Source organism: Triticum aestivum, chromosome 5A (genome assembly GCF_018294505.1).
Source record: "Triticum aestivum cultivar Chinese Spring chromosome 5A, IWGSC CS RefSeq v2.1, whole genome shotgun sequence".
Classification (NCBI taxonomy): Eukaryota; Viridiplantae; Streptophyta; class Magnoliopsida; order Poales; family Poaceae; genus Triticum; species Triticum aestivum.
This window is the reverse complement of record NC_057806.1, coordinates 494,319,366-494,332,706: the sequence shown is the minus strand read 5'-3', so window position 1 is coordinate 494,332,706 and position 13,341 is coordinate 494,319,366. Positions and strand designations below refer to the sequence as shown.

At 49.3% G+C, this 13,341-nt stretch overlaps 1 protein-coding gene across 1 annotated transcript; it reads right to left on the bottom strand.

The window, feature by feature from the left end:
* Positions 1 to 559: 559 nt before the first annotated feature.
* LOC123107337 (probable auxin efflux carrier component 5b) lies at positions 560 to 3,933 on the bottom strand. The gene is made up of 5 exons (XM_044529324.1): positions 3,161 to 3,933; positions 2,959 to 3,044; positions 1,177 to 1,334; positions 970 to 1,046; positions 560 to 826 (listed from the first exon to the last, which is right to left on the bottom strand). Exons 1-5 carry the CDS (start codon positions 3,931 to 3,933, stop codon positions 757 to 759), a joined length of 1,164 nt encoding a protein of 387 aa, XP_044385259.1. The 3' UTR covers positions 560 to 756.
* Positions 3,934 to 13,341: the final 9,408 nt, after the last annotated feature.

Sequence of the window (13,341 nt, the reverse complement as noted above, 5' to 3'; positions counted from 1 at the left end):
GGTTTTCGAAAAGAAAAACAGAAGTATCTCAAACACTTGAGATTTTTTTTCAATGTACAATTGGAAACTTGAATATTGAAACAATGCATCTAATATGAAAATAGTGGGCACCACACCTCATCATTAACATTCATATAGCTTACCCTCAAGATGTTACCCAACATTTTGGTACACATATCGGTCTCTGTATGTTCCACCTGATTATCATCTGTTCAACCTCCTCGGCAATCATTTCTCCCCAAGAAAGATCGCTGGCCCAGTCAAAATCGTAAACCAAATCCAAAATTGAATACCTCAATTGAATGAAAGAGCTTCAAAGTTAAAGAATATAGTGAATTAAAATAATTGAATGGAAGAGATTGAGAAAGTGTTGACCCGGTTAAAATAGGTTGACCAAATTCTAAATTGAATACTTCAATTAATTGTGACATCTTAAAACTTAGGGAGCATAGTGTATAGTATAAAAGAATTGAGTGAGAGAGCATTGAGAAATTGTTGACCCGATCAAAATCGGGTGACCCAATTCTAATTAGAGACCTCAACTGAATGAGCTTAGTGATATAGAGGATACTCGCGATAACTATTATTATTTGATATTAATACAGTTAGCCATGATGGCATTTCCTAAAGAAAAGAACGGCCAAAGCACATGCAATTCTTGTTGACGTAAACATAAAAAAATTGCTACATCTTGTAGGCACACATACATATATAACAAACCCCCAAGATAAACTAGAAGAGGAACATATAACATAATCACATGAGCCCTAAAACAACATAATATGTGGCTAAAACAGGCAGCGAAGCCAACGTGCCGACTATCACCCTGCAAAAAGAAAAAGAAGAAGAAGCAAAGAGCGGTTTTAGTTGTTATCCTCGTGTTCAGGAAAGAACAATGTGGTTGATATGCATAAACAATTAATGGAGTACTCTAATCACCATGACATGCGAGATCGCCAGTTTACTTACGCGGTACTGAGTATATTGGCATGCAGGTCATACTCTCGCGCAAAGATAAATGTCCCGATGGACTGAGGCAGTGCAGCCTACCAATAGGAACGAAGTGAGTTATTACTATTGATCTGGATATTTGGCTCAATTAGCAACAAAAAAGAGAAGAAAACGATATTAACATCAGTTGTGAACTTATAACCTGCAATATTTATCTATTGTTACCTGTAAGATGGCAACACGCAGAAGGTCGCCACGTAGTCCCAAAAGTAGCGCTCCAATCATGGTGGCGGCTGGCGCAGCGACAAACCTCATCGCCATGCCCAACGAGGTTAATCCAGGCCCGCACACGACGAGCTTGTCCTGCAGACCGATGAACAAGCCTACAATACAAGCGTCAGATCGGTGTCATTCACGATCAATCAGTTAATTCCTCGTTGATCTCAATATTGTTTTGAATTATATTCATTACTATTTACTCCCCCCTTTCTGAAATATAAGGCCCACTATTGTGTGTGCTCAGTGTTACACACTCTTCGTCCCATATTAGTTGTCGCCGAAATGAATATATCTAGATGTATTTCATTTCTAGATACATCCATTTGAGCCTGCAGTAGGGCCTGCGGTAGGTCAACCGATTCTTGATGCATGACTCGTGCTGGTCAGGATGTTATTTGGACACATCCCCCACTTCGGTTAGTAATAAGCACATCTCGATGGGTGACTTCCAGTCAGGGGCGGCGCCATGGGTCTTTTTGGGTATTCGGTTGAATACCCAAGATTTTGACAAACCATTGAAATTTTATATAAAACAAGCGACTTTTTTTTTGCAAAACAGTGATGATTTGGGCAAAATGAATACCCTCCTCCAAAATGAATACCCACCCTCTAGAACCTGGCGCCGCCACTGCTTCCAGTGCATAAATTAAGATCATATTTGGTCCCAACGGAAATACATGGTTGTAAGCATTAAAACCTCATATCCGTACCTATTTTTATTACTAGTGTTTGAATCATCATTTGCTTGATTGATCTAGTAAAAAGATAGAATTGATCCTTTAACAAAATCTTGTTAGAGACCATCACTTCAAGGAAGACTTCCTCTCGTAGTTTGATAACCCAGGGTCACCTCTGAGGAAGTAGGTGTGGGATACTTTCTGTTCCTTTACCGCATCACTAAAAGGAGATATCAATATATCCTCACGGTAAATCGATGTGGTGCTCTAAAGTCACTATACTTCACTAATGGAATGTACCAAAAAAAAGCTTAATATACATAGTCAAAAATTGTTTGCACTTTTGGGGGAGGGCGGGGCGCCAGTGTACAGTAGGGATTCTGCTAACATTTTTCAAAGTAGTTCAGGTTGTGTACGTATTTTATAAGAAATAAAATTTTGATTGTGATTTGCTAATTACCTTTTAAAAGGACCAGAATTTAAGTAACAGACAGTCGATTAGTCACTTTAGATGTTTTGGTTTTCAACCACATTTCGGCCTAAGCTCATTTGTGACAAAGTTGGCCAAACGATGAGTTGCCACAAAAGCGTGACAAGTTTAGCTAAAAAAGATTGTTTAGCCACTTTAGACGTTTTGGTTTTCAGGCACGATTTGGCCTAAGTTCGTTTGTGGCAAAGTTGGCCAAAAGATGAGTTGCCACAAAAGCGTGACAAGTTTAGCTAAAGAAGATGTTTCCGTGGACACATGGGTCATGAGTCATGACTCACGAGGCAGAGAATATACGGCAAAAGTGTGATCGACCAACTAATTAAACAAACTAGAGCATGATAAGTTGTCGTAGAATGTGGGTACCAAAACCCAAGACTTCCATTATCGTGTTTTCTTTTTTAGTTTTTCTCACGTCGTAGAATATAAGACGTTTTGGACATTTCTGTATAGGATACATGAAGACTAAAATTAATGAATAAATACACTTAAACGTGTCTATATACATTTGATTTATAAAAGAAAAGTTAGTACGTATTTGTGAACGAAGAGAGTAGTAGGTACCCATGTTAAACATTCCGATTCCAAGGCCGGTCCTTGACATGATCGAAATGGAGCCGTCTATGATGCCTGGCATTTCCAGGTGCCACCTAGATATCATTGCAAAACACAGAGGTTGATAATCATAGAATGCCTGGATGAATAAATTGTTTCTACTTTTTTGTGGGAGAAAATCGCTAACTAATCTGCTGTGTCGCAGGGGTACCTGTTTGCCACGGAGGACCACAGAACGCCAAGGAGGCTCGCGTACACGTTCGGGTTGCCGACGACCTTGAGCCCAACCGTCCGCAGCAGCCGCGCCCAGAACGCCCACCCCGTCGCCGCCGTCTTCCGGCCGTCCCCGGCTGCCGCTGGCCGGTCGACGTCGTCGCTCCCAGGCACTGCCTGATCGCCTTCTTCTCGCGCGCCGTCGGGTGCCGGCGCCGACGTCACCTCCAGCCAGGCCTGCCTCGCCTCGAACACCACCAGCAGCAGCGGGAGCCACACGACGGCCTGCACCACCGACAGCTGCACGACGATGTCGCGCGCCCACTTGCCGTACATGGCGTCCAGCAGCGGCACGCCCACGAGGAGCCCGTTGTTGAGCGTGCCCAGCGAGTAGCCGGTGATGCACCACGAGTAGGAGGGGCCGCGGCCGCCACCCGGCCGCGCCGGCCTCGCGGCTGGCGCCTTGGGGGCGCAGCTCCATTGCCTCCAGCGGCAGGACGCGACCCACCCGGCGACCGCGAGCACCACGACGAGCTTGGCGACGGCGTCGGCGGCCAGGACGCGGTAGCTGGCGGCGAACGTGCCGGCGTGGGCGTTGAAGTCGAAGGCGAAGAAGGGGAGCGCGAAGTAGATGACGAGGCGGTTCACGGCGTCGCACTGGTCGCGGGTGAAGAACTTCCACCACCGCACGGAGGCGTAGCCGAGGCCCAGGGCGAAGTAGAGCGGCGCCATGGCGGACACCACCTTGTACACGTCCCCCCATCCTATCATCTCCGCCACCTAGCTAGCTAGCTACCTCACTCGTGGTTTGGTGCTTTGGTGTACGTAGCGAGGAAATAATCAAACCGAGTTGGACAAATGCGACGAGCTGCCTGCCATTATTCTCTCCACTCGACCGATCGCTTCATTTAAGAGCAACTACAATAGGGCGACCCAAACGGACGGCGCATTTGTCCACTTTTTATCCGTTTGAGACGACCGCCCGCCCGTTGTTCGTTCAGTTTTACATTTGAATCGGCAATGCGTCCAACACACCAATCCATTTCATGTCCGTATTCAACTTTTAAATAAAAAAGATCCGTGGCCGATCATACCAGCAGCCATGTCTCATGCCGGCATCATGTCAGCGCCGGCATAGAATGCCGGCTTCAGAAAACAACACAGTTCATGCTGACACACTTGCCAGCCGGCCGGCACACATGCCAGCACACAAAAAATGGTGGGACTTGAGTTCGACCACGCCATTGCGGCTCCCGTGGTCATGCCGGCACACCCGCCGACATACAAAAAGGATGGCCCCTCGACGCCATAGATCACTCGTCGTCGAACTTGAGCATGTCGGCCTGCATCTTCTCGAACCACGGCCTCTTCCTTGGCGACAAGGCGTTGAGATCCACCTTCATGATCTCCACCCCGGTCATCATGCTTGCAAGAGCCACTTCTTTCACCTTTGTCTTGGCGTTGGCGGCCTCGATCTCTAGCATCTTGGCTTGCTTCTCCGCCTCGAGCTCGAACATCTTGGCTTGCTTCTCGGCGTCAAGATCAAGTCTTCTCCTTTGGATCTCCATGAAAGCATCCATTTGCTCCGCCTTGAAACGCCGGCGCTCCTCCTCTCTTGAGTGCTTCTTATTCATCATGCCGTCCACGCTTGCGATCAAGGCGTTGGTGGCCGTATATCGCTTGTCCTCCTTCTTGGAGTTGGTCTTCCCCCGCGGCCGTGTCGGCTCGCCCTCCCCAACATCATCCACGGCGCCCTTCCCCCCACGTGCCTTGAGCGCGGCATATTGTGCCTTGAACTTCTCTTCGTCCTTGATAACCCGATAGCAATGGGAGAGGTTGAAGCACTTGCCATTGCGTTGAACTTTGAATGCCTCCAAAGCTTGAAATGCCCATAAAATGTTTCCATGCAAGCATATGGGCAAGTGATAGCAAAATGAAGACGTAAAAGGATGATCTTGATGGCACAAAAGAGGGCGGCTTGCTTGCTATCATACCATGTCTTGCACGCCGATGCCGCTCACGGGGTGGGCCTTGACTCTCTCAAGGGTGGCGCAAAACTTGTTGCACTCTTGTTGAATCACCCTCCATCGCTTGGAAATGGAGACCCACCCGCGCGTGCTCATAAATTGGTAGGGTGGAAACTTCTTGCGCTCATGAAACTCGCAGTGCACACGAGTCCAAAAGGTTGAATGCTTTTGCTCGGCGCCCGTCTTTGGGTCTTGTCCAATTTCTCGCCAACACTCGCAAAGAAGCTTGTCCTCGGCAGCTGTGTACGCCTTCGTGCGCTTGCTCTTGCGCTTCAGCTTAGGACCGGCGGTTTGGTTGGCGAGCTCGTCCTCGAACAAAGGCTCCACTTCGATGTCGCACTCGTCCTCTTCCTCTAGCCCATAGTCGTCCGGGAACTCATGGTCGAGGGGGAAGCCGTCCAGGTCGATGCTGACCTGATCACGCATGAAGGCCGCCTGATCGGGATCATAGCCAGCGGCCAGCGTGAACGCCCCGCGACCGTCCTGGCTTTGCGTTTCCTCGGGATCGTAGCCAGCGCCCGGCGACCACCCTCGAAGATGAGGTGTTGCATGTAGTCCTCGTCGACGGCGGACGACATTTCCTCGAATAGGTTACGGGCGTCCAGGAGACCGTCGGCCAGTGTCTGTCGCGCGCGTTTCCTCGTGCCGCCGGACGACGAGCCACCGACCACCGGGGTGGCGTTGAGGTCGATGGGCGCGGGCGCGGGCGTGGAAGGCACGACCACTCTCATGTCGGGTGAGCACTCCCCGGAGAGGCGGGAGGCCTGCGGGTAGACGTGGAAGCCGGGGATCGGGTTGCAAGCTGATGCGCGGGGTGAGTCGGGCATCACCATTCGAGGAAACGCCGACGAGCCGGTGCTGGCCGCGGTGACGGCGGCTTGGATGAGGTTTTGCTGGCTAGGGTTTACCCCAAGCATGTAGAGCGTCTCCCTCGTTGCTGCGGCGACGCGGGCGTTGGTGAACTCCTGCTGCGCGGCAGCGGCGGCGACCTGCGCAGCGGCCTCATCCCTTGCGTCCGCGGCGTGCCTCCGACCCTTCCTCTTGGCCGACTCCCTTGCCCGCTGTTCGGGCGTCAGCGCCTTCTTCGGCTGGTTGCCGTGGCGGTCTTGCGCGGGGCACAAGGTTTGCCTTTCCCGGAGCGGGCGACGACGCCGGACGAGGCGAGGGAGGCGAGGCCGGCGGCGGCATTGAGGTCGAGGTCGATGGCGTCCTCCATGGCTGGTTGGGGGGCGGGGGCGCGCGCGGGCGGGAGCGTTTTTGGGGAAAATGGGGAGGAAATGGTGGTGACTGCCGCCGACAGGCGGCCCGGGGAGAGGAGTAGGCGCGCGCGCGTCCATCTCGTATCCGCGCCGACGTAAATCCGGCTCAAAATTGGGCCTGGAATGGGTCGCCCGCGGACCAAAAACGGACGCACGTCCGTTTGGGTCGACGCGTTGGACCGCCATTTTTGTCCGCGCCGACCCAAACGGACGCGGGCAGACGAAATGTGTCACCCCATTGAAGTTGCTCTAAGTAGAAGGAATCCGTCATTTCAACAATCGAAATCAACAGTGATACCACTTCTAGTGCACCTTTCATACCAACATCAATAGTGATAGAATATCTTTGCATATCAAGTTTGTAACCTTGGTTAGTTAGCAGCCAGAACTGAAGCCTTCTTCAGTTTCGTCTCCGCGCTCTCCAACTCCACCTTCATAACCTCCTTCTCCGAAGACCCATTAAAATTAAGTTGTCTGTCTTCACATCGCCGCCAAGCGGCTAATCGGCCGACGATGCACAACCCACCAAGCTTGACTTGAACGGGAGTGGAGGAGTTGTAGTCTTCTTGGGACCCGAGCGGCGGCGACCTACCGTGCACTACTCTTCCTCGCTGCGAGCGACGCGTGCGAACGTGCCAACTTCGTTGCCGTGGCGGCGGGGCATGGCCTCCGCGGGGAGCCGGCGATGTCCTCCTCCTCCTCGTCGGTCTCGCCAAACACCTCGTCCGCCGCCTCGACGCACTCCTTGTAGGCGGCCGCCAGTTCCGCCGCCCGCTGGCGGTACCGCCGGTGGGCTAGGGGGATTTCGCAGGTGGAGCGGTAGGAGTCGAGCAGCGCCGCCCGCTCCGCCAGGTCCGGCACAATCGCCCTACCGGCGTTGAGCCGCTCCTTCGCCTAGTGGTGCTCCTGGAGGAGTTGGTGGTTGCAGGCGGCGTCGGCCTGCGCCTTCCGGAACTGCTCCTCCTACGGCATGTCCATGTAATGGGCCTGGGCCTCGCCGATGGTCACGGTGCAATGCACCGGCGAGGGTGGCGCAGAGGAGGAGGAGGGTGGCGCTGGCTAGTCATCGTCATCCAACGGCTGGCCACCCGCCAGCCGGAAGCAATGGGTTTGCCATCTCCTTCTTCTGATCCGTCGTGTTGTTTGAACGCGGAGCAGTCGCCTACACCAGGAAGCGGCGCGGGCGGCGCTCTCTTGGTCGGCACACCGCTTCAACGCCGACGCCAGCGGGAGGTTGTGTCAGCTCTGGCCGGGCATGAATGCAACACTAATGCTCTGGAGTGGCGTTGATCGTTTTGGACGGAAAGCGTGTGCGGGCGAGAGAGGGGTTTTTGATAGGCCAGAGTGGTTAAAAGCAGGGTTGGAAACGGTTCGGATGCTCGTAAAGCCTTCATGTTTGTCTCCAGTTTGCGAGAAAAAGCATGTCCGAACCTCCTTGTGAATTGATACAGACCCTTATTGGATGGCTTTCATGGTCCGAACATATATGGACAGTTTAAGAATCGGAATTCGAGATGCCCTGACAGATTTGTGTCCGTCACAAATATCAAGCAAATCTTGTTTTCCTTCGAATAGGGACACTAGAATATGATGATCACCGGGCCGTTTCAGTACAATTAGTGCTCCGGCCACTGACGGGTAAAGTATTAGTACTCGTGGTCTAATTTTAACTTTATTAGACGTGTATAGTGGTTGATAAAATATTTTTATCTTAAACTTTGCATATAATTTAAAGATGATAATAAAAACATGTCTATAATGCGTTATCTTTTAACTTTATCTACAATAATCAGTTATTCTTAAAAATTTGATGAGACATATTGAGCTAAGAGATCATATATTAAATAAAAGAAGACAAGCCTTTTTTTATGAATGATCTCTACTTCATCTCAACATTTATCTTATGTGACACTCATAAGATAACATCTCTACTTCATGAATTGTTCACTTTTCTTTAATTAAATTGAACGCCTAAAAATCACTGCCAGAGCGTACAAAACCGGAGGGAGTACGCCCTTGGTAGTGCAACTCTTTACCTGTGTTACTATTCAATGAAGACACATTTACATTTTTGCCTCCAATCCGCTACAGTTAGGTCTACGGGGTTTAACCGACCCTACCTGTCAGATCTCATGAAAACATGAGCATTTTACTTCTTGTTTTCCTCCCTTTTTCTTTTCTTTTTTCTGCTAGGGAAAATATTCCCTCCCTTTTCTCAATTCTCATATGGAACTAGGTTTCCTCCTCTAGCTCGTATGGGCAATGGGTGCAATTTATACGTACTGTTTACTAAGTTTAACTTTTAATTGTTCTCGAAATTTTATGTTTGATTATCCTTTTCTGTGTGGGGTATGGGGTATCTTGGATTATCCTTTAGTTGCTCACCAATCTTGTACATGCCCCCTTCCCTCCCCTCCCCCTGTCATCTTCTCTCGGGATTCTTGCTCTATGTCAGCTACCTGGCTACCACAGGTTGCTCTCACAAAAGTTCCAAGGCACACCGCACCCGCACCCCTCTAGTCATGGATTTATTCTAAAGGTTTGAGACAGTAGTGCAATGAATGAGCATTGCTGCGCAAGATTGTGAAACACCCTAGTGTTGCGCTGTCACCAAAGACTTCAAATTATTACCAACAAAGTGAGAGGAGTCAAGTCCGAGAAATGTGGAGAGCAGCATTGTCTTAGAACATCTACAACTGGACCTCTCAACCCGTCTCATACGTCGGTTAGGCCGAGCGGTCACGATTTTTTGATCTAGACGGGCCTCTCAAATGGCCCTCAAACGCCCAGGCTGACCGGCACCCCCAATATCCAGCCCAAATATGAGGCGGATATGGGGGCGCCCGGGCACGCCCACCACATCGGCCTGATGGTGTGGCCCCACACGGAAACGCCCGTAAACCCGGCGGCCCGACGGACGCCGCGTCTGTCGCCACGGTGTGAACGTCGCGTGGCGTCACTCCGGCACGCCGCCCAAAACGAAATCCGGCTATTTAAGCCGGCCGGTGTCCTGCAACCCTAACCCAACCCCTCCCTCCTCTCCGCGCCGCCAGTCCGAGCCCATCCACCCCCTTTCTCTCCCTCTTCGGCGCTCTGTCCACGCTCCGGAACTCCACCATGGTATGGAGCAAGATCACCTACTATGCCATGCTGACGCCGAAGCTCCGCTACGAGATCCAATAGCAGATCCGGGCGAGGGAAGCCGCGCGCGCCGCCTGCATCGCTGCAGGGCTGCCTCCGGACTCGCCGGAGCCGGAGGAGGAGGAGGAGCAGCCGGGGGAAGAGGAGGAGATGGCTCCAATGCAGGTGGAGGAGGCGGAGGAGCCGGACCAGCAGGTGCCGGCCTTCAAAATGAAGCAGGCGGAGGCGGAGTTTGTCGTTGCCCGGTCCGATGAGATGGTTGACCAGCATGCCATCCTGGAGTTCATCCAGGATAAGGCCTATGTGAAGGCCACCCAGGCGTTCCTCCGGCGGCAGTAGGCGGAGACCGACGAGCTCGACGCGAAGATAGAGGCGAAGGAGGCTGGAGCGGAGTAGCCGGAGGAGCCGGAGCTGGAGCTATCTCCAACGAGGAGTAGCTATGATCGATGTAGTACGTAGGTTCTATTTCCTTTTGCATGTCTTTATATGGATATAAGAAGAGTGTGAGATGTCCGGATGCAACACACAAAATTTGAGGTGTGCCCGGTCCACGGGGCCGATTTGTCATATGTGGCTGTAGATGCTCTTACCTCGGTCCATTGGCTTATTTAGCCACTATACTACTCTCTACATCTAGGTTTGTAAGGTGGCCACAATTTTTTTAGGCTTATAGTTCTAAAAAAAATTTTATAATATGCCATCAGAAGTATAATTTTAGAAATCTCATTGGACGATGAATTCAATGATATAATTTAGTGGCATGTAACACATATCTCCTTAATCAAATTGAAGATCTAAAAACTCGTGTCAGCCTTGCAAACCCGGATAGTGATGGCAGGAATTAGTCATTCATCAATAGAATAATTGAATATGGTTCAATCAGGTTCATTGCATTATAGACTAAGCGTAAGTTGTAGAATAGCTTATTTTACATCCCAGTAATGTTACATACAAAATATAATAACATAATACAAAATAAGTATTTTTCTTAAAAATGTACTAAGTTACAAGCTTGGATAGTAGAAACATTATTTACAGAATTACTAACATTTTGTACAACGTTTTACTAGATTTTGGATATCACCAGAACAGTCTTGTTGTACAAGTATTTTCAAAGTTCGGCGGATATTCCTTCTTTGAATTTTAGCAGATTTCCTTTTCAGAAGAACTAGTCTATTTCCAGGCATAACCAGTGTCTGATTACAACATGAAGGACGTAGATAACATCCTGTTGAACAACCTGATTTGCTTGTTTTCTTGATTCGGTAAAGTGGATCATTACTTATAGCCTAGAAATTTGTATATGACTTGCTTTGGAGTTCAGATTAAAGGGAGAACCCAAGCTATGTTAGTATATTTATCCAAATGTACACATATTTTTGGATGTTCAAGAGCCGGGCTCGGACATGTTTTTTCATGTTTATACTAAAGGGCCCTGAGATTTAGTTTCGCCTTGGCCCCCGAATTATTAGGACCGGCCCTGACTGCCAATCGAGTAGGAAATTGATCATGGTGTCTCCTGTTAGCACCTCGCGTTGGCCATGCCCTTAGGGTATCTCCAACATCGACCCTCTAACCACCCACAACCATCTAGACTGCATGATCCAGACATGTTGTGCCATCCAATGCGGGCCTGTATCGGTCCGACGAGCGTTACTGACGCACTTTTTCCCGCAAAACAAAGACAAAGTGTGGGAGGGGGCTTTGCCGGAGTCCGGAAAGCAGCCACGTAGGACTCTGACACCCCCAGCCCACTAAATCCTCCCTCCCGGACCCATTTTCTTCCAAGCCGCCCCTTCTCCTACCTTACATTGCATCCACACCCTCCTCCTCTGACACCGCCTATGTACCTCTCCGACCGACACACATGCATTGTCGGACCTTCGCAACCAGCACCGACGTGCCCGCTCACCTTTTACGACCACGTCGTCCACCCAGTATCCTTTCGTAGGCAGGTGCACTCCCTCCCTTTGTCGAAAAAAAGGTACACTCCCTCCCCCTGTTGAATTCGTCCATGGCGGTCACCACGCCCGGTAGGTGTTCGGTCAAATGCCATTGAGCTTATTTTCAAATGCCTGCCTTTTTTAGAGTACGAAGGATGGCGGGGTACTAGACCATGGAGGATGATTGGTTGTGCAATGCGTGGTTGGCCGTATCCGCGAATTTCATAGGCATGAGTAGAAGGGGGTCGTTCTGGCAACGCGTGCATGATCTCTTTCACGCGCGAAAGCACATTTCGCCCTACGACATGCACATCATCCATGATCACAATGTGTGATCGTTCTCATATCGATGATACGCCATCCAGACCAGCGTCACCAAGTTTTGTGGCGCAGTTGATATGTTGGAGGCAAGATGGCCATTGCGCGCCACAGCCGCAGAGACCATAAGTTTTGCTCTTCTTGCTCAACTTGTCGACTGATTCATTCACTCATTAAATATTGCTATACACAGGATAGAGGGACGACCATACGTACACACATTGTTGGATGAAACTGAAGGGACAGTATGTGTGGGACGACATGATCCGTTTAGAAAAAACAAGTTAAACATTCATTAATGTCGTTGAATTTGAACTAATGTTGTACTAGATTTTATTTGCATGCTATGTATGGATGATTGTGTTATTTTTTATCCGAACTTTAATGAAATCCACTGTATTTACATGAATCTCATTTAGTTAGTTCAAACAGTGGTTGCAATATATGCGAACAATGTTGGATGGTTGTCTTCCACATCCGTATCTACGGATTGATTTCCTGTCCGCGGACGAATGCCCGGGCAAATTTACGGGTCAGGGTTGAAGATGCGCTTAGCGCACATCTAGTCGCGACTCACCGTCGCCCAAGCAGACACCAACGTTACATGCAACCATGACTCCAGCCGCGGATGGGCGTCCAGGTCGGAGGGGGGGGGGGGGCATTGGACGCGATCTTGAGCATCCCGAGTTGGAGCACCTCACCATCACTGGGTCGTGGGGGATAGTAGGCAGGGGAGCAAGGCGTGTACATAGTGGAATCCTTATTATATTTTTTTATAACTAGTAAATATGTCCGTGTGTTGCAACGGGAGAAAACAATCCTCACACGTCATTTACCCACTGAGCATGGCTAAAGACATCATCCTCATGCACATAACATAATAAACATGACCGATACCTTATCCTCGGGTCAACATTCTCCATTTCAATATAACACCAGACACATGTTTTCGCTTGTCATCTTTGCCGTCCTCGTCGTTGGTGGTTGCAATACCAGTTGCCCCTAACCAAGGTTGGCCAGATCCAATAGTTGGATTGTTGAGCCGCCTTCGTGTCCGGTGAAGAGCAAGAGTGTTGAACAAAGTTTTCTTTATCATCGGGCTAATATAATAGGGAAAAGCACTACTCATAATATATGTCCATGTCATCATGTAAATTGAATAGACCATGAAACTTTAATTGGACTCCTCATGCATTTTGACGGGAGTCACTGGGCCAAGTGAGACTGGTCGTACGTGAAGACACGACAGAGAAAAAGATTCCTTCAATATCCCTGGTTTAATAAAATAAACTAAAACAATGTATCAGGTGGGTATATTTCAAAAGTTCGCCAAGTTTCACTAAAAGGTATAGATTAAAGCAATTTAGCTACATTACCTCCCAGTTTTTTTAAAAAAATCATGTTTTGAAAAAATGTTTGCCTTTTCAAATTTAAAGTTTAAAAAATATTTGTGTTTTTTAAATGTTTGCAATTTCGAAAAGTAATCATAAG

Coding starts and splice junctions, on each gene's coding strand:
- LOC123107337 (XM_044529324.1), bottom strand. CDS start 3,933: ATGATAGGATGGGGGGACGTGTACAAGGTGGTGTCCGCCATGGCGCCG. Junction 1,335..2,958: donor AATCGGAATGTTTAACATGG/GTACCTACTACT, acceptor CTTGTATTGTAG/GCTTGTTCATCGGTCTGCAG. Junction 827..969: donor GCCAATATACTCAGTACCGC/GTAAGTAAACTG, acceptor TTCTTTTTGCAG/GGTGATAGTCGGCACGTTGG.